At 32.3% G+C, this 22,944-nt stretch overlaps 1 protein-coding gene across 1 annotated transcript in view; it reads right to left on the bottom strand.

Moving 5' to 3' along the window:
• Positions 1-22,944, bottom strand: part of LOC149805616 (low-density lipoprotein receptor-related protein 2-like) — a 46,558-nt gene that overhangs the window by 20,613 nt on the left and 3,001 nt on the right. The window contains exons 2-8 of the mRNA XM_089950256.1: positions 14,920-15,150; positions 14,026-14,191; positions 12,196-12,344; positions 10,017-10,176; positions 9,022-9,128; positions 4,904-5,032; positions 3,417-3,641 (exon numbers count right to left, since the gene is read on the bottom strand). Coding sequence (XP_089806382.1) covers positions 3,417-3,641; positions 4,904-5,032; positions 9,022-9,128; positions 10,017-10,176; positions 12,196-12,344; positions 14,026-14,191; positions 14,920-15,150 — 1,167 coding nt within the window. The remainder of the gene's footprint in view (positions 1-3,416; positions 3,642-4,903; positions 5,033-9,021; positions 9,129-10,016; positions 10,177-12,195; positions 12,345-14,025; positions 14,192-14,919; positions 15,151-22,944) is intronic.

Consider the following 22,944-nt stretch of genomic DNA (forward strand, 5'->3'; position numbering starts at 1 on the left):
CAGTTTTGCTGTCTCTCAAGTAAATATCATGGCTATATATGTTCTAAAGAGGGCATTATAGTAGATCATGAAAAGTGACGGCCCTGTCTGAGGTTCCCCTGCACAGATGTGGTATGATCATCTTTAATCCTGTGTAATTATTATTGAAAGTTCGTCAATGGGTTTGCTAGCGTTTGTGTTCTATACTGATTAAGCTGAAATTAGAAACATAAAGTCAACCAAACAGAAGGAGTGTATCATGATAAGGTAGGCGTTGTTTCTACGTTACAGGCAAGGAAAGTTCAATTCAAATACGAAAGTGATGTTTCGTAGGGAATATCCAAATTAATCTGGAGAAATTCCAGATGATAAGATGCAAAGTATATACTAGCACTAATGCCAAGTTCGGGAGGGTAATATGGTAGGATATGTAATACAATGGGCTCCATCATTGTCAACGGAGCGAGATTTGTTGCACTATTTTTAGATACTTTCAACCAATGAACAGAAACATTGAGTTTAAACACACGCGAGATAGGAGAAATAGCCAGAATTCATTACAATGAGTTCATTTGACAATACGGGGAACCTGACTCCATCCCTACCAACAGTGGTCCAAATTTCGCATCTTCTCTCCAGACTTCAAACATTCAAACAACTAGTTAGCAACTAGAGGAGTACACAACATGCCAATGCAAGAATGACAACATAGCAATGACACTTAGATCTTTATTTAGTAACAAATAGTCAATCTGACCAAGTCTGATGGAAAGTCATCGGGCCTTTCCTTCAACAAAGTGAACACACTTTTCACCTCACGTTTGCTATTTGGATGAGACTTTCACATTCACATTGATAAAGTACTAATACCCTCTTCAACAATCAGCTCAATATCATCTGGCTAAAATCCTTCAAGGTCATGATTCGTATAGAGAATGGACATGATAATCATCCATCAGACTAAACATACAAGCCGCCGTAGCATGATAGAAAGTAAAAATGGCCTCAATTGTATTTGGAACAGATAGTTTGGCTACATTGGTCTAATGTTACATTAAGTAAGTCTTCCATGTTGTGTCATAAATAATTTGGTCAAGACTATCTCAAACAAATCCCGGATAATCAATGGTTCAAATTAATGGATTGCAAAACAAATAAACTTGACAATCTTTGATCCGTGCCTATCGGATTAAGAAATATATTACTCCGGAACGAAGACCCACTAACCCACCAGGCCGATTACTAAATAAAGAAAGATAATTTAATCCAGAGTAGATCCATTCTACAATACTATCATATCCATACACACGTTTCGGGCAACGGGTATATTAAATATATGTCAGACAATCAGACATGTATATTAAATATCCAAGTAGATCAGACAGTCAGACAGACTGGCTCTCTTTCTTTTTCCTTTTAACGGTTTCACGTAACCTTGGTATCATTCGGAGGTACATATGAATCATCCTATGAAACAGGCGACAAGCTACAACGCTCATATATTCGAAGATTTTCGCCTGTACATTGCTACGATGTGACATATATATATATATATATATATATATATATATATATATATATATATATATATATATATATATATATATATATATATATATATATATATTTACAGAGATACAGGGAGAGAGGGGAGAGATGATATAGAGAAAGAGAGAGAGAGGATTAGAGGGTGGGAAGGAAAGGGGGCGCCGTTTGGACATTTTCATAGATAGTCAGCATCATGACAAATCTGGGAAACTATGTCAAACATAACGCTGTGTCAACTATTTAGTTATGTGCAGGTTTGAATGTAAAGAGGGCTGTCCTTCTTTAGTAAGAGTTAGATAATCAGATTATGTAACAGAAGGAGATGTTGGTATATTATATAGTATTCAAAGATGCATGTATAGGCGACGAGAGTGAGTGCAAAGTGGATATACAGAGATATACAAGATGGGGATTTAATAGAAGAGATATAATGCTTAACATACTGGAGTGATACACAAATATTATGAGAGTGGACAACTATATCAAGAAAGCTTGCATCTAAACTGTAGTGTATAACTTGGAAAGGTGGATGGCGCTTTCGTACATGTACAATTAGATGTAAACAGCAGTTTATGAAAATGACTTAGTGTTTTAAATATTATACAGTTGAATCCGCTCACCCAGAATCGATAAGAAGAGAACGTTCAGGTCGGATATCGAACAGAACAAGCAGGCCAGATGACACAAAGGAATAGGTCAGATAACAAAACCCAACATGTATGATGAACATTACAATTTTCAATAAAGCTTATTCAGATCCAGGATTTATAAAACTGGTAAAAAATATCTTTGTTTTATAGTTCGTGTTTATAACAAACTATCGCCTATTGAATATATAACACAGGAACAAATATGTATGTTATATTCATTTAATGGTGAAGACAATATTGTGCAATCAACCTTTGTAGACGATGGTGGCGACAATATGTTGTAAGTACACTTTGTAGATGATAGTGGGAACAATATGTTGCAAGCATGCTTAGTAGATGATGCTGAAGAGGATATGGTGTAAGCACGCTTTATAGATGATGGTGAAGGCAATAAGTTGCGAGGCCACTTTGCAGACGACACTGTGAAAGCATAATTTGTAGATGAACAATGAATCCAATATGTTGCACGCACACTTTGTAGATGATGGTGAAGACGATATGATGCAAGCACACATTTTAGAAAATATGTTGACCTTTTTAATGTTGCACACTTTGTACATGAAGCATAAAATCAATATGTTTCAAACACACTTAGCAGATGATGATGAAGACAATATGTTGCAATCACACTTCGTAGATGATGGTAAGGATGATATCGTACAAACACGCTTTGTAGATGCTTTTGAAGGAGATATGTTGTAAACTCATTTTGTACATCATGGTGAAGACGATCTGCATTGTAGATGATGTTGACATGAATATGTTACCAAGCCAATATGTAGATGATGGTAACACGAATATGTTACCAACCCAATTTGTAGATGATGGTGACATGAATATGTTACCAACCCAATATGTAGATGATGGTAACACGAACATGTTACCAACCCAATATGTAGATGATGGTGACACAAATATGTTACCAACCCAATATGTAGATGATGGTGACACGAACATGTTACCAACCCAATATGTAGATGATGGTAACACGAACATGTTACCAACCCAATATGTAGATGATGGTGACACGAATATGTTACCAACCCAATATGTAGATGATGGTAACACGAACATGTTACCATTCCAATATGTAGATGATATGTTGCATTGTTTTGGATTTAAAAACCTCTGATGTATGATAATAGTATGACACACCAATGTGTGAAAAGAAAGAAAAAGTAACGAAAAATATGATTATTGCGCAATATATTTACAAAACTTACCATAAAGAGAACTTACTGATTTTTAAATAGCGTATATCTCTTTTGCTCTGTCCGGATAAGGATGCTGATAAAATCATATGAAACTTGGTATCGGTCCAGAATATAGTTCCATTTACAGGGTCGTAGGATATAGCATGAGGTTCGTCTAGGTTTTCAAGTACAATCGTCATATCCTGGCCATTACTTGGGTCTATGGCATAAATATGAGGTCTGTCATTTGTTGTGATTAGGAGAATACTGGCTGTATTATGAAAAGAAAAATAAATGGCTCGAACAATGACTGATCACAATTACGTAAGAAGCTGATCGTGGATAGCAAGGGTACACAAAACAAGGCACAAAATACATTGCCTTGAAAATCAGAGTACACCAGCAATCAAAATTATTATTATTATTATTATTATTATTATTATTATTATTATTATTATTATTATTATTATTATTATCATCATCATTATTATCCTTAGTAGTAGTAGTAGTAGTTTCTATAATTAGTTTATTTCAATTAATGTTTTATCTGATAATATAAAAACAACATGAAATATCAAAATGTATATCTAATTCAAAATATAAGTTTTTGCGTAAGTACGAATAGGCAAATTAAGAATAATATATAATACATAAAGCATATATATCAAAGTTAGAATGTACGACGGTTTCTAAGCCTGTTTTGGTTATGTCTGCAAAGGTATTGCATATTTAACTCCTTTATACAGAAAGCAATTATTTTTAAATTTAAAATGAATCAGGTTGTAAACTTAGCGATCTAACTCAATAATTATACTTGTTCTAATGTGAATAGAATATTATATTTTTAAAAAATTCGTATAAAAACAGGAACTCCCTATTAGTAAATAAACACAATTTCTGCATTTGTTGGCATAGCTTTCTCATGATTACAATTATAGTAATAATAATTACATTATGAATATATTATCAGAAAACCTGAGTACATCATCCATTCCGCATCCCTTTGTCGATTTACCTAATCCTTTAATTATATTGATTCTAATAGGAATTGTATATGTGAGTTGATATTATGTTATACCATGTCAAAGACCAAGATAATTATTTATACGTCTACCTAATATGTAGAAATTTGAGTCAGTTCGCTTTTAATGCAGTGTCGCGTGTACATTGTAATATTACTGTTAAATTAGGGCTTAATTACGTCTAGAACATGTCTATAAGACATATCACAAATGTATTATTTTTGTGAGTGATTTTATGGATGTAAATATCTCTCAAAGAATATGTTAAGTACAGAATATGAACAAGTTACGAAATAGTGGACAACCACCTACATTGTTTGTAAATTATGCAATCACACATATATACAAACATAAAATAATTCTGAAACGTATTCATAGACATCTTTCAATATTTTTTCATTATTGCATGTCATCTTATGGCAGTGTAATAATAAAGTATTTAAAGCAATTTTATCTCTTGCAGTTTTAATAGGTGGCAATTGTGATCATACAAATAATGGAAAATACTCACAGCCTTGGCAGGTGTGACGATCAGGAAGAAGGGTCATAAAGTCAGGACATGAACACATTCTAGAACCACCAGGCAGCGGGAAGCAATAATTGCTACAACCATCACGCCCACTAGAACATCCATTGCTAACTGTAATATGTAAGCTGTTTGAGATGTTGGTAAATGTCTTAATTCATTTATCGCCACTATGCACTACGTATTACAGGTAAAGCTTAAAATATTTAAGATAACGTGAAAATCTGACATTCATGCATTTGTCAAGTTCAGTGTGGTTCAGTGATCAGTATATTATATATAATTTTCTTTAATTTGTATTTGTTAGTTTTGTTCTTCCTGATTATATGTTATGTATAATTTAATTCAGGTCTCGAATTTGTCCAACCAAAACTCAAGTTCGTTGAGTATCTTACTAGTAAATTATATTTTGTAAAGAAATACTACATAGCAAATATTTCTCTGAATGCGGATTAAAATTTAGTATTGTTAGCAATAGACGTATACATGTTTATTGGGTTAATACATTGGAAATTGTAATTCCTCCATCTATAATCTGTTTTTCCTGATGTTTGTCATGTTTTAATTATAATTATGGTAGCCGACCATGTTTTGTAGACAACCTAATCTTTTCTAGGAAAAAATTGTTTACCCTCATACTGGTTTTAGTTTGTGTCTTAGCTTTTTATATAATGTCGCTTACTTGAGACCTTATTCATTATTATATTTAACATTTGTGACATAATTGGTCTTATTGTTGTGTTCTGTATTTCATTTGCGTGAAATTATGTATTTAAATTAGTATTCATTGGAGATACAAGGTGCCCATCTACAATAATCTTCGACAGGAATATTAAGTTGGAACTATAGTGATCTCAGACAAGAACATGTTAGAATTATGTGATTGTGCTACATCAAAAACACAATTATCATATTGCCACACTACAAGTCATTTGCACATAGGCACACTAGAGACTACAATTACGTCATAGCATTCAATACTGATATGTGCTCTGAAGGCCACTAGAGATCAATAGGACATTTGTATAAATTGTTCGATTTATTGTAAGCTCGTTTCCAATTGTAAAATATATTCCAATGAAACACATTCTTTCATAAGTATTACCCAACACGTAGGTTTTCGCCCTTTTCTGTTACTTAGTTCAAAAGAAAATTAACATTGTAAAGGATTTTGAATTTCTTTAGCATATTTAAAAGAAATGTTCTTGAAGTGTTATTTCCAAGATCCAAGTATTATTTACATTTTCAGGAATCAGTAGTGCAACCAAAAAGCTATCGCAATGTCACTTAATTCCTACCATGAAAAAACCTGAGTCCTTGAAAAATGAATTGTTCCAGTTTGCCAGACAATATAATCATTAAAGGCGAAATATTATTTAAGGAAGCATGAAATATGAATTATTTTGCTCCAATATTTTGCAAAAACAAATTGTGGGTGATACAAGTGCGTTAGGTTTGATTAGCAAGTCCATATCAGGGTCTGACATTACAGTAATAGTGTTGAGATTAAAACACAGGACGGAAGTAAAGTTAAGAAAGATTCACCATAATAAAGAACAAAGAGAGACAACTGTAATTGTAAAGAGAGAGAGAGAGAGAAAAAGAGAGAGAGAGAGCGAGGAAAGAGAAAGATCTATGTACCTACAAAGAGAAGAATACAAATACAGTTGCACAAAGAGGAGTGAGTGAGAGACAGAAGAAACAACGAGCAAAGATAATCGTAGTTGCACAAGGAGAATAAATAAATAAGTGCAGCTATAAAATGAACAAAGGGAATTAAGTTACAGATAGAGGACGGAGAGATAAAGAAGCGTGTACAATATGTTAATGTATATGCATCGAGAAAAAGCAGAAAGGAATTTTCAGACTAGATTAAAGGAATATAGCATGCGAATTGAAAATCTTACCACACAACACACATATCCATCTGTTATGTTTTCATAAATATCTACCCCTTTTCCAAAAAAAAATATACAAACCAAGATTACCTCTATCTTGAGAAAATTGCTGAAATATGACATGAGCACGCGAATATGGACGTCATTATTAGAAAGTGTATTTACTGGTAGAGCTCGCACTATTATATAGTTTACTGTCAGTCCAACAGATTAATGTTTATGTCGTGGTTAAAAAATAGATATTAAACTTGTATTAGTTATGACCTAAAGAAAATCGACAAAGTATTACGAATTGTAGGCAATACAATGAAGAGGCGAAAACCACAAAACTATTTGATAGGTGATGCTCTGCCAAATACAATATTGATATAGATGATGATATCTTTAGATAACTGATATTACTTGAAGTGTTCAAGAATTCACCCATTGTAATATCAAACACTAATATGATCAGAACTAAAACGAAACGTCGAAAGAGGCCACACGTACAGCTGACGAGTATTCCTTGATATACAAAGTTTCTTTTGGTCAGTAAGTCGTATCGCATCAGCCTTTTGGTCCCAAACAAATAATTCTTAATCTCAGTGTGTCAGAAAGTTATGACGTTTTTGATACTACTGAACCTAAATGCCTATATCTTCCTATCTATATATATTACAACAAGAAATGGCACGTTATTTCTAATTCTTACAGACTGAGAGATAAGCAAACTAATCAATACGAAGCTGTTCCAAATGCCCTTATTTTTGAGAGGTCTTGGCCGCGGTCATCTATTGAAAGCAATACATTTGTTGGGTCAGAAAAAAAACAGTCTAATTTGACTATGACGAATTATTAACTATTCTTGTTGAAATATTATATACCACTTATTTTGTGTATTCTGCCAATCTTATCCAAACAACATTTTCTAGGGACATGGGGGTTTCGAGTATTTTCCTATCATGTGTTTTGCCTTTTTCCTCAGAACTCTTCTACTAAAGAAAGGATTTTTCTTCATTAACGTTGTTATGTTACTATCAGTTGTGTACAGTTGACATTATACTTAGTCTCCTGACGAAAAGAAAAAGTTAATTTTGACACATCGAGGGTAACATTATCAATTATTATTAGGCGTTGAACTAGGTGGATATAAGTTAATCCACTTGTAAATGCCGAACTGTTTGGAATGGAAAGTTGATCGTATCGAAAATGTAATTCCTGATTTATACGCAGCGTGTGCACTACAAGAGCTATAGCATATATCGCAGATACGAATGATGTTGATCACGACATTACTAACTCAGCTGACAGTTAATGTTCAGCCTTTTGATGAGGTTATGTTTGCTTCTGGAATGTATAAACCTAAGGGTAAACATATTCAATGTTTGAACATAATTGGAATATCACTGGAACTAATTTGGAACTTTACAAACTTGGATCAATACCTTTGGACAATTTGTGATTTGATTCGTATTACTTAATTTCTTTAAAATGTTCACTTCTTATTCTAGAGAAACAATATATTTGTAAAATTGTACAAAACCTGCTGGTTTTTTATATGTTATGTTAAGAGCCATCGAAACATGAGATGAACAATGTATAAAAACAATCAGCTTTCAAATTCTTCATGCCGATATTTAACCATCGAGCTTCTTTAGAGACTATATTCACGCGGATGAATGAAGGTGTAGTCATGTTATATAGATTAAACAATATATATAAATAGAATTGCTAAAAAGGAAACATATTCCTTTTGTAATTGATATTATATTTCCATTTTCTTGATTATATGTTACAAAATTGTACGTAAGTTGCTAGTCTTAACACATATGTCCAAATGTAGCCTGCAGTATTAGCCACAAAATACAAATTCCGACTGTTTTTAGCAACGTATGTATTCTCATTATATAAGCAAAGCACGGAATTTTGAGGTTCGACGCGTGAATCAGCGAAAGATCAAGACAATTAATCACATGTTAAATTAGAGATGTAGCGAAACTATATCAAAAGCTCGTCGTTGTCCTCCATGTTAATTTGATATCTACGAGTGACATAACGTTTGGTCTCTTGATACACATGTTTATTATGGAAAAGTGGCATATGCATAAATTGTGGGGTATGGTGTTTCAAAAAATATTGAAAATCAAACTTAAAGATGAATTTCATGTACGAAATATGATCTCGGTTACTTTTTGTGCATGCATCTAATTACAATTTTTTGTATACCTCGACCTCTATTAGTGTGCAAATGGATGTATGTTGGATATGTGTCTTCATCAGCATAAGGAATAACTGTCTCTCCAGTTCCATCCGTTCCGATTCTCTGTATATCGCTAATAAGATAAAGATATTGCATTCAAAATTCAAAAATTGCATAACGTTCTGTATAACGACAACTACTGGCACGAATAACGATGCTAGTGATTTAATTATGTCCATGCTTTCCAATGAGATATGATGACATCGTAAGTCTTTCTTTCGTCCCGTCATTCCTATGTCAGTCTGTACATCAAGACCTTATGTTACATTCAGAAGCTTTGAAGGTAGTAACCGTTTGCGAAAAGGTCATATTTAGTTACACCTCCTTTACCGTTGTTTAATGTATGTGGACCAAACATAAAACTGACAACAAACCTAAGTAAGGTTACGTTTTACATGCTCTCAAACTATATATAGAATCAGAGACAAAATGATACAGACTATATCCTGACTACTGTATGATACTACCGCTGTTGAATCGGTGTCTAGCAAGCGTTATATGTGAAACAAATATCTCGGAAATTACCGATCGTATGTAATAAACATTAATAATTTTCGGAAAGTATGAATCGTGAATTACTCTGAATATCTGAACACATTTGAATGCATTCTTATTAGAAGTTGAAAGTAGCTTGATCTGACAAATTTGACTGATGATCTTTTAGAATCGAACAGTATTCAATGGAAGATCATTTAATAATCTTCTCGCTAAGCCTTTGCAAGTTAAATGACGTGTATTCGTATATCTTCGTAGCATTTCTGCATATGATTCATTAGTAAAAATGTTTCGAAGAAGGAACATGGACTTGATTGTGTTTCTCAAATTTTAAGTAAAAATCTAACGTGCTATTTAAATGATGGTTTTATTGGCATTGCATACTGTAAGAAGTTTATTATTGTAGAACAATGACTATCTTTGTATGAAATATACTAGAGATCAGTTGTATCTGCAAAATGAATACTTGCCAAATGTAAAGTAGACGTAGGATTGGTCCACAGTAATACTGCAGAGATATGTTTCTTCTTCATTCCCGTAAATAAGCTGACCGTTAGAACCACTCGCATTAAGTCGACGTATTGTTGTAGTTTCACCTCCACTTTCACACAAGTACAAGTCTCCACCTGAAATAATTATTAAGCATTTACATTCATTCGTCCTGTCACAGCTACCTGTTTAACTAATTTTCTCTATTAGTTTTGACATGAGAAGATTGTGTTTGTATATGTTTAACGAAAGGGTAATGTTAAACATCTTTGTATTATGTGTATTTTATTCATAATAGTTTTTGTAAGCGATAAGGGGTATTTAGTTAATGACATTTCTAATCCGAATATCCTTTGTTTCTAGCTGTTACATTAAAGATTAATTCATAAAGCTCCAAGTTTAAGTATTAATATTAGTACATGACGTTATAGGACGAGGGAATGACTTCTAGTATAACCTACATAACCCTGTTTGTATTGATTTATAAATGCGCCTCCATCTTTAGTAATTGATGTAAGAGATCTATAACGGAGAACAAAATCTTTATTATAATTAGCACCACACCTGCCACTTATATTTGTATAATTTAATCATTCGTTCGAATAACAGTGCTCGACACATTACATGTTAATTTGAATAATATCCATCGCTGAATTATTGTGTATTGATGTGAAGACATCTTGGGATTTTAACATAGTTATTATAATGTTGATACATCATTACAGTTCAGATCATCAAATCGAATGTCATTGGAACTCATTCGGATTATTCAAAACTTTTGAAATAGGTATAACATTTAGTACCTAACGAGTCAATTCGTCATATTGTAAATAAGTGTTTAATTATTTTACTTGTCATGTAGAGATATACATTATATTTATCAAATATACAAAATCTGTCAGTATTGCCTCTTATCTGTTATTTATTTTCAACCAAATGAGTCGTAACAATACAACTACACGCTTTAGCAATTCAGAAATATGAAATTTCGTCATAACAAGGTTATCACTAAGGGAGCAGTATATTTCGTTTTTCCTAACGTATGCCAAATGTAACATGATCTTCATCATTTTCAGTAACATATAACCATAGTAACTATGTCATTGCATTTCATAGTCTCATTGCATTTGTAAAGGATAACTGGCATCGGTCATGTAGTAAATTTCAGTCTAACGACATTTAATTTTTTCTAAGGCATGCCAAATGTAACATGATCTTCATCATTTTCAGTAACATTTAACCATAGTAACCAATTTATTGCATTTCATATTCTAATATTATTTGTAAAAGATAACTGGTAACATTCACGTATTAGTTCTGTACCCACTGTTTCCGATAGAAACAATCTCACTTCACTTAAATCCAGCTGGTAATTATTCACTTAGCTTGTTGAATTATCATTCCTTCAAAGATTATTCTACAACTACGGATAAATTCATCGACATTTTAAACTATATCAGCCAAACGATGCTACTAAAAACATTGAACTGTCATGATTTGATCTCACAATGAAAGCGCAAATTATTATATATTTAAAATCAAAGAACAACTCGTACTGGTGATGAATAAACCCGACATTCGTTATTCTGGATCTACATTGTTATCAGCACAGAGGGATTAACATCATTTCTTAAAACTACATTAGTATTGAATTGTACAATACAGGATTAACAATATATATACTCTCTACAATTGATCAAGGCGAATACATGAATAGGTTCACGTATGATTTAATTAAATAGTCTGTGGCAACGCCCTAGACCATATTTCTAATATAACATTTACAAGATTTACATACATTTTTTTCACAAATTGATAAAGATCGCAATGGTATTTATATTGTTGTAAGAAACAGGAGAACATTGTTATTGTCATTATAATATACAAAAGTTGACGAAAATATGTTTGTATGGCTGATAGCAATTACGTAAAAGTATTGTTTGTTTTTTAACGGATTCTTGTCAAAGTGCAAACGTAGCAGCAGAACATGCTTGTCAATATATGAATCCTTTCATAATTAGTATATAATCTTTAGACGATTGAATGAAACGCCTCTTATCTGAGTATTCAGTGTATAAATCAATAAAATCATAGCAAAGCAGATCATACAGAATGCAGTATAAACATATTGATGGCCAATACTGAAAACAATTAACCGTTAAAATCCAAATCCAAGATTATTGCTGGTTCATCGAGGCCAAGCCTTTTTACTCGATTCTGCCCCAACTGCTTTCGATTTGTACCATCATAGTTGGACATCTCCAGCATTTGTCCAAGCAATCCCTTTTCACTCCAATATATAGAGCTGTAATAAACATTAATTGGTATCGTATTTAGCATCAATAAACCACGCATAGTATTAAGCGATCTTTATTTCCTACGAAACATTGTATTAATATGAACATCCCGAGCTAAAACAGATGTAACAAGTCTTTGACATTAAAAGTAGCATACACTCAGCAACAGACACGTCTCATCTCCCAGCTGTAACACAACCATAAACATGTAGGAAACGATGCACATTCCCTCTGTAGCCGCCCCTATTTTACTCTTCAACCTTTACCATGGTGTAAACATCGTTATGTTGCATTGTTGCAGAATTATCGGACAAAAACAGAAATTTCAAGACAATTTGGGAGTGCATTACTTATTTGTTGCTTAAACACTTAGTGCAGCCACTTCAAAATATGTGTGTATTATTTTAAGGAAAACTGAAACATTCATACCGAGGTGGTATTGATACGTAATGAATTATACAAAAAAAATGTTTAGATAGGAAAGTTAAGGTTTTTTTTCTTTCTTTTCGTAGCATTTAAGAAGAGCGTCAATGTCTACCAGGTATCTGTTTTTAAGCCGAATGAAATGTATATGACTTTAATTAAGTACTGTTTGCAAGTCTGGACAAAAAAGTGTTTGATTGTAAGTTAGTTTTATTTTACTTAAATGAAGTGCTATTATAATTTAAGGAACAAAGAGCTATTTGCTTGGTTTTGCTTCAGACCGGACTATTGTAATTGTATTGTATGGAGTTGTTTATTCATACTCGTTGCATTAATATATCCACATTGCCTTGGATCAGAATGATCCAATTATGTCACACCCCTATTGACTTATTTTATACTATGGTACCTACATTTCCCTTTATCTTTGTATATATTTTTGAAAACAAAATTCAAATGTTGGGATTCATGTACTCTGACCAACCTCGTTTTTCACAGTTTCTCAGCAATATCACTATGTGATTTAATATAAATGTGCCAGTGTAAGTGTTTATTCATGAGTAGTACCGCCAACTTCTAAAACAGATAGACGTTAATAAATTGCCATCATAGACCTTAATATGTAAGCAAAACTGTACAGCCAAATATTTAATTTCTTCAACCATGTCAACAAACACTGCACCATTGTAATTTATGTAAGAAAAGCATTCTCCATTCAGCAATACTAGCATTATTATACTAAAGAAGAGTGAGACAATCTTGTCCGTGCTTGGAACTTTCGTTTGTATACGATTTATAATTTACGTTGCCTTGTAAATGAACAATTAACTACAGCTCTAACGAATTGCAAACAAATTATTTGTATTTAACGTTCCAATTTATTTACAATACAGTCAGTAATTCAGTTTCATGAAGCGCATTTAAACTATGATAAATAAAATGACAGGGAAATAATGATCAACATAATGTGGTTATTTTTGGAGGCATGGTGTTGAAGCATATATTATTTGTGCCTGCTTATTTTAGGCATAGTTATTGTCCTGTTCTTTATGCAAAACTATCTAAATGCAGACTATCGCATGATGGTATTTGTCATTTAGCAATGGAACATTTACCTCAGATTTCGAGGAAAATGGATTAATAAAAAATGTATGCACACTCATTTGAGTTTGGTTAACTCGTATGGGTTAAACAAGAAATACATCATTACCAGAATTCAGAGTGTACTATTTTTCTTATCTATTGAGTGCTGAAGGCAACGAATACCCGTTTATTGGATCTACTACGATGTCCATTGGATGTTCCACATTTCTAATAACTGTTTTATGTGATTTATTGTCAAGACTGATGACACCAATGACGGCATTTCCTTTGTCTGTGTAAAACAGGAGTCTAGATGTTGAGTCTACTGCAATTCCAACGATGTCGGCATCTAGAAAAGAACCAGAATTACTTCAAATAGTAATGCTTCTTTTTAGATTTAGCTGCTTCAAAGAAGTGATTATTTTAGATTTATTTGTGTTTTCGTATGCTAGATAATTTCATTCCACTGGATATGTGGATGCCAAGCTGTTCTGATTAGAGAATCCCTGGAGAAACTTTGTTTTGTGTATATGGGGCAAAAAGGCAACTAACTTTGTATCATGTATTACATTTAAATATAAAGTATCGATTAGTTTCTTAAATTTTTAAAATTATCCAGAAAAGTTTCATATCACAACAATGCAGGTGCTTACTGTTTAATTATTTTTCATTACAAATATACATAATAACTGAATATGGTGATGCGTTCCGACAAAACTCTATTAGAAAAATATTAGGATGAAATACTGAATTACGTCCAGATTTGCAACTGATGATATATTTATTGATACAAAATTGACTTGGTTTACATTGAACTGGATAGTGCATTTAATAAACAATACAACCATTCGTGACATTAATAGTGTTCTATTCTGTTATATTTACCGTGGCATAACACTGTTTTTTGCATAAATATGTGAGAATCATTGATTTTTCTTTGCTTACAAATACTTTTACTCTACAAAAGGAAAAAAAAAATCTATACAGCTATATATACAATGTACTTAAATTGTAACTTGGAATACAATGGAATCTTCAAAAATGATATACTGTAGACGGAAATTAGCGGAAACCCACATTCACCGAAGGCTCGTACGGTCGTTTGCCTGTCCCCAGTACTTGATATTGATATTATGTGAGATATATTGGAAGCGTATGTAACATCAGCAGTAGGGTCGTAGTCGATGTCATTGGTGTTAAGCAAATCATGAAGTGGAATAGTCACATAGCTGTTGTTACTGATGTCTGTACGATAGATTGTCCCCGACATTCTGTCCACAATCAAGAGAAAGTCATGAGGCAATGAGTCTGGTTGACAAAAAGGAAACATAAATAATTAGCAATTTTGTATTTCCTAGTACTATTATACAAGAATTACAACTAGGAATAGGAAATGAGCAGCATCCATTTTTATTTCCGTTGTTTTGACATAAACTAAACAAAGTTGTCAAAATAAAAAAAAAATAAAAAGCTGAATCTATATTTTTACTGTCATAGATGATGAAATAATCAGTTTCAAGTTCAACCAGAGAAAACTCGTAATTTCGCACATTAAACGAAGAGAAATAAATTAAATAAATGGCAGGTTTCGATTGTTCACCTCATTTGGATAAGATGTTTTATTGAGACACCTTTTCAGGTGTAGTTTAATACAAATATATTTCTCGCGTTACCATGATAACCTGCATTATGTGTCATCACATTTCTGATAAAGAACCAATTGCATATCTCTATTCGCTATAACAATAAATGGATCGCCATAAAGCTCTGTAGAGAGGAACACAACAAGAAGCATGTGATAGCTGTCATATATGGCTCTATACACTTTATGTTTAGCTGTAAACTGAGAGTTAATCTGTTTGAAGACTAAATTTACTCCGTATGGTTGCTAGTGTTGCCAGCTATTAATACATCTTATCATAATTAAATTAAATTCCAAGACTAGGAGAGAGATCTGATTTCATTATTCGGGTAGTGCAATGACAAACACTTCAATCAATCAACTTTCATGTAGACAAGGTGCTGAAAAACATATTATTGATATATTCATTCATTTATTGATTGAATTTTTAGTTGATTATATTTATATATATATCTATATATATCTATATATATCTATATCTATATATATATATATATATATATATATATATATATATATACATATATATATACATATATATATATATATATATATATATATATATATATATATATACTAAAAATTCAATCAATAAATCAATAAAGATATAAATCAATATGTCCATATATACAAACTCTAATTACCTAGGTGTATCATTGAAAAAGATATATTTATATGTTGCACCATAATATAACCATCAAATTGAGCTTAACAAAATGCGCTCAGTAGATGACTTTTGAAAGTAAATGTTACAGGTGCAATTTAAAATATCAAAAGACCTACTGCGCAAATAAAAATAAACTAAACATGTCTCATCTCTGGATCAGTTTCCCTACTACTGAACAAATGATATCAATCACATATCGATGTCGTTTGATTACTGTTCGTACCAATCTGCACAGAATATCTATTGTATATCATAATGATTGCAACACTCAAACAGACAACAGCGGAAGTTGTTCCATTGTGTATATAAAGTATCAGCAAAAGTTTGGGTTCTAGTAATGGTTGGTAAGTGATTACATTTATGATTGTATTCACAGAGACAGAGACTTGAGATGTTAATGTGGACATTTATCCTAAACAGGATGGCAAATATAATTTTTCCACACACAGTTTGGGTCTAAATTAAAACAAAATATAGTGACATGTTCAAAATTTAATGAATCAGATGTAATCCGTCTGTACTGCTCCCCTGCCGTAAATTATGAAGATGTATCAAAAAGCAAAATGTAAACAAAGTCACCACTAAAAGACAAAAACACTAGGAACAAACAAAAATACAGATTTACAATCAAGACTTGCGTGAATATTTGAGAGGTCTTGAATCGTAAAAAAAAAAAACATATTTAGGAACATTGTTTTAATGTGATATCACTATCATGCCTTTGAAGAGAAAGTTGAATAAATTACATTATTACCACGGAACAGGACTTAATAACATAATTAACAAATATGCAATCGATTATTGATTTTAAATGTTTGTTGGATATTGTATATACTAAATATTGAATGGAAATTAGCCATGGTGGATACTTGACAATTATTAATAAAACATCGGCTAGTATAAATATACAACATAATAAAGAATGATGTATTAATGTGAAAATGCATATAATGCAATTAAAAAAAAAATACTGTGACATACTGTCATTGTATACCATAACATTACACCGTGTATCATGATACTTATTCAAAGACATATCCGTAAATATTCCTGACTTTGTTGAATATAAGTACATTTGATCAGTAGGACCTCATGCATGAAATCACCAAAATAAATTGCTCAATTTGATGAATAGAACGAATACCATTATGTTGGCATGAAAGTGTGATATAATTACTAAGAACAGATCATGAAACACACATTAACATATGCGGTGTATATATTTAAATTTTATTAACTGGTGGCCTATGTTAATGGTCATTGTCTTAATAACTGACCTTGACCTTCCACACAATCAAGTTTAATGTGCATTTTGTACCTGGTTAAGGATATTTTTCTAAACAGCATAATCCATAGCAAATATATATCTATCAATTGTGGATTAATAGTATAATCACTGCCTTTTAATGTAAAAATTTTTTGGGGGTCTGGGTCTAGGACTTTAAATTTTCCTTTGAAAAGTCCTAAACGTATTGCAGATTTTGAATGTTTTATAAAGGTGGCTGATCAATATCCGGGCTATATTTTTGTATCTTAGTTTTTGATTTATGTTATCATACTTAAAAATAACTAATTATTGTCCTAACATATGGGCTCAGAAATGATCATATTGCTATATTCAGTGTTATATTTGGGTGGATTTTTTACTCAAATTATTATTCAATGCAAATATAAATTGCTCATCACTAATAGTATTGGTCTGCAACAATAATTGGAAATTATAGAAGACTCAGACATCACCATTATTTAATTATATTAATGTTGACAAGTCATTACACGTCATCGCACTACCACATAGACGCATTCAACGCAATATCGCCAAAATTCAAATGGAATCATATATTGTGACCTTTTGTGATAACTTTATGTTTTGTTTTTTTTTTTGGTATTTAATATACAAAACTGTCCATTCATTTTGACCATTCATTTTCTACTGTAAGGATATACATTCTTTGTTGTTTTTTGTGTGTTCTTTTCTGATATTTACTTTAAGACCCTATAGTCTTAACATATTAATATATATGGATTATTGCATTTGTGTGGGAATAAATTCACTATTTTTTTTTCAGATGGATATAATGTACGACATTGGGAAGTACTTATATCCATCCGAGAAAACGAGTTGGTATTTTCCCATACATATGCAATTACTTCCTTAGTATACGCTCATTTGCTTATTTTACCGATGGATTAATTATATAAATAAAAATACATTGCATGAAACAAAGCGACTGAATTGATGTTGTATTTATAATTATTACACACGCTTCGAATGATCAGTAAACAAGAACAATATTAATACGAACATAATGCCGCCAAGCAAAATTTAAACTCAGTCACAAGGTTAACATCACTTTGGAAAGAAAGTCTGGTTTCGGTCTAACTAAAATTGAAATGTAGAGTCATATTGGGTATGAATGCTCATTGCAACAACTTTTCGATTTGGACTGGACTGGATACATTTTTGTTATTATTTGTAGATTCAGTTAAAAGTGATTTTGGACTTGATTTATCTGTGTCAATTCTACATGAATTAAAATCTTCTTCGTGAGGGAGTATTATCTTGATTCGTTTGCATGTGTGTTACTGTTCTGCCATTGACTGTTTGGGATAATAATGTTCATTACAATGGATTATAATGTTCATTTCATTCTGAGTGCAGTAAGGTGGATGTTATTGCGCTTCGAATTTAGTCGCACTTAGAGTGCAAATTCGAAATTGGCAATTAAGCTTTGTAATCCGTAGCATAGCTCTTGTAATCTGGATTTGAAGAACTAAGAAAGTACATTAAGAGGGAGTTCAGGATGTAAAGCAGTAAGTGTATATTTTGTGATTCGTATAACGACCTAAAGCAGACATATATATACAACATATATTGATACATAGTATATATATATATATATATATATATATATATATATATATATATATATATATATATATATATATATATAGATGTTAGCAAATTATTTAAGCTCACAATTATTGCTAGTTCATTACTTTCCTATCTGGTCACTAACAATTATTTTATCTGTCACTGTGTTACCACTTGCCTCGAATTATTAAGTTTCAAACTGAATCACAAAACAACGCAATCAGTTGTTCGTCAATTAGTTTATCAGGGTCATATAAGCTAGCGATCAAATTCTTTCCACTTAACATTGTTAAACCTTTCACCTTCTGACTACATTAGAAAAGTACCGGATGCGTTTTCCACTTTATATAGTTGATTATGTTGTTATTAAACTCTCTCCTCATACCTAACTTGAATTTATATGGCTTTCGTTGCTATGGAATTTATTTAATGATGACACCTCGTTTTGTTCGTTAAATTTCAATATCATTGCTGGAAAGTACATGTATCGCTCTCAGAATGTATGCATATTGTTCTATGTTAGATAGGCTTACCTGCCAGTCACGGCAGATTCCTACTGGTAATATAAATAAAGACAACTGTGTATGTCAAATAGGCATATCCTTTGCAAATTATGTTACATTCTCTTTGCTCATAATATTCAATAATTTGTATCAAAATAGTTCAGTTCTTTCAATATCGTACTATGTACGCCTAGAGTATTGTTTTAAGTTTGCCATAACGTGGAGTTTTGGATCTGCGTCGTTTACTAAGCCATAACGTGGAGTTTTGGATCTGCGTCGTATACTAAGCCATAACGTGGAGTTTTGGATCTGCGTCGTTTACTAAACCATAACGTGGAGTTTTGGATCTGCGTCGTAAACTAAGCCATACCGTGGAGTTTTGGATCTGCGTTTTGTGCAAACTATATATTAACTTTCCAGTGCCTTTTGGCAATTTTCTGAAGTGAACAGTGTCGGAAGAGTATTCATGCACAGTTTGCAATGTACTGACGATTTTATATCTCTAAGCGATATTTCTAGCAAGTGATGTGAACAACTTGGGGATGCTACTATTTAGTACGTTGCAAAACCATTCCCTCCTCTAATATAGTATAAATTATTAACAGTCATAAGGTATAGTTAATGTAGCATTGTAATTAAAAAAACTGGTAATTTAATTTGTTAACGGATATTATCAAAATATGTGTACTTGTACCAAAAGGTCGAAAACCTGAATGTATTTGCAAATGTACGTGTAAAATTGTTTAAATATTAACCGAAATATTGCATTTTAAACGGATGTATCAACCAAACTAATTTAAATTTACACAGAGAAAACAACGTAAAAGAACAGTGTGTAAATAGTCAACATTAGCAATATACTGACGATTAAGTAACTATTGCAGCTATGGTGATTTCTTAAACTGAGAAATCAATTAATTATTGTGCTCACTACTTTCAAGAAAGGTCCTCTCACGTTCATGTACTAACTAATGAGTCTACTTCCCCTATATTTTAAATATAATTCCATTTGCTTACCTTTAAGTATGCATCCATACAAATACGTGTTATTTCTTAACCGTATTTCTTTCTTTAGATTGTTATGACAGCAGGTGACATATATACTTCAAAACAAAATGTAGATACTTTGGAATGCGAGTCGTTGATGACATTAAAAACTTTGCTATGTAATGGTTAACGAATGTGGGATTGGTAGCAGTTCAATCGATTCGAGATTGAGCTCGATGATCACTGACTAGATATCGAACAGCAATTACACTACCGTCTTTGCTATGTAATTGTTAACGAATTTGGGACTGATAGCAGTTCAGTCGATTTGAGATCGAGTACTACGATCAATGACTCGATATCCAAAAGCAATTGCACAACCACCTTTGCTATGGAATGGTTAACGAATTTGGGACTGGTAGCAGTTCAATCGATTCGAGATCGAGTACAACGATCACTGTCTCGATATCCAAAAGCATGTAGGCTCCCATCTGAAGAAACAATACAAACAATAATAATAATGAGGACCTTTTATAGCGCCTAATCTTTAGAAGCTCTAAGCGCTTTACAACATTAGACAACACCTATAAGATAAGATAAGAAACATAATAATATTATTAAGAAAACAAACAACACGAAATTAGAAAAACATTTTTAAAAAAAAACATGCTGAGAATATTTCACGTAGGAAACATTATTAGGTCTTTAAGTTTATTCTTGCAGCCGAAATAAGTGAGTTTTGAGAGCCCTCTTGAAGGTGATCACTGTGTTTTTGTGTCTAAGTTCAGTGGGCAATTCATTCCACGTTGCTGGGCCCTGGTATGCAAAAGAACGTTGTCCATATGACTTTGTTTTCATAGTGGGAATAATGAGTATACGATTGTTAGAAGAGGAGCGTAAGTATCTTGCTGGTGTGTACACATGGGTGAGGTCAGATAGGTATGTTGGACTAGAGTCCGACAGTGAAATCTTCGGTCAGTAAAATTAATAATGAAATTGCCCAACAACATATAGCTGAATCAGAGATTACATGAGGAGCAATAGAGAGTGAATTCGAAAAGCGGACCTTTTTTAAAACAACAGTAACAGCTGCAACCAATGATGTATCGATAATGGCACAATTCAATGATACATGCAGTCCCATGTATAACATAGGAAAGCATGTATTTGGGGATGGAAGCAGAAGATATTGTCAGAATTGTCGTACCGGACTACGTATCCCTTACTAAACAAACTGGGAGAAAAAGAATATATTTCGAAAACGTTAATTTTAATGATGTTACACGAGTTGTCATCGACACACCATTTTTCAACGGAGAGTAATATTCATCAGACTGAATGGAAATCGAAGCAATCGCCGACAACTTTGGAATTGTCACGATGATTCTCGTCAGATCAGTGAATGCGATGCATACATATATAACCAATGTTAGCTACACATGATATATAAGCCATATAGATGTTTGGTACTTGCGATATAGATGGATGGCATGGGACATCTATATATAACCTAAGCATGTGTACAATGATGGAAGGAGGTACGACCTCGTTCAGTTAATGTTATTGTTACGTGTATTATACAGGAAAATATATTTAGTGTCACACATCTATAAAGTAGGAAAATTCACCGTTGTTGATGCTGTAAATTGTTAAAGTAATTTGTCTTATACTTTATGTATCAGGAGATTGGTAACAAGAGACAATAATCACCTGAACTGATAAATTGATGCAAATAATATCAAATGAGTAAAGAATATTTTCTGTATTAAACAGGTATTAACAAGTGAATGCTATATATAATGGTAACATGCACATGTATACGGGCATACCCATTTGCATGCATATGTATTAATATGCATCTAATGGATGTTAATTTGTAAATATACGTATTTATCTATGTATGTGTATGTATATGTGAGTATATATGTATGTTTATGTATAAGTATTTATCTATCGATGTGTGTATCGATATATGTGTATCTATATGTGTATATGTGTGCAAGTGTATGATTGTATACTTGTATGTGTACGGAAACTAAATATATATGCAAACAATCGTTTAGCTTGATGAATCTAGCACTGATTATTTATGCGAAATACCCTTACATTTTAGAATAAAACAAACTGGTGAAAAGATCAAATAAGAATATGTCCTTATTATATGCTGATAACATAACACTCGTGTCCAGATGCATCTACTCTGCAACATAAATGTTTTCATGTACGCCAATGCATTCTGAAACAATCGTAAACACGTAATTGACCGTCACGTACCTGTATTAATACAGCTACTGAGTGAACTCTATCCACACTGTTTCGAACCTCAAAACCTGTTGTCCATGAATTACAACAAAGACTGGCTGAAATGAATTGTCTCTATATATGTATGCGTGGAAGCAACAACGTCAACAACTCACTAACACTCTAC

The sequence above is a fragment of the Sinohyriopsis cumingii genome, chromosome 2 (genome assembly GCF_028554795.1).
Source record: "Sinohyriopsis cumingii isolate HCF-2022 chromosome 2, ASM2855479v2, whole genome shotgun sequence".
Lineage (NCBI taxonomy): Eukaryota > Metazoa > Mollusca > Bivalvia > Unionida > Unionidae > Sinohyriopsis > Sinohyriopsis cumingii.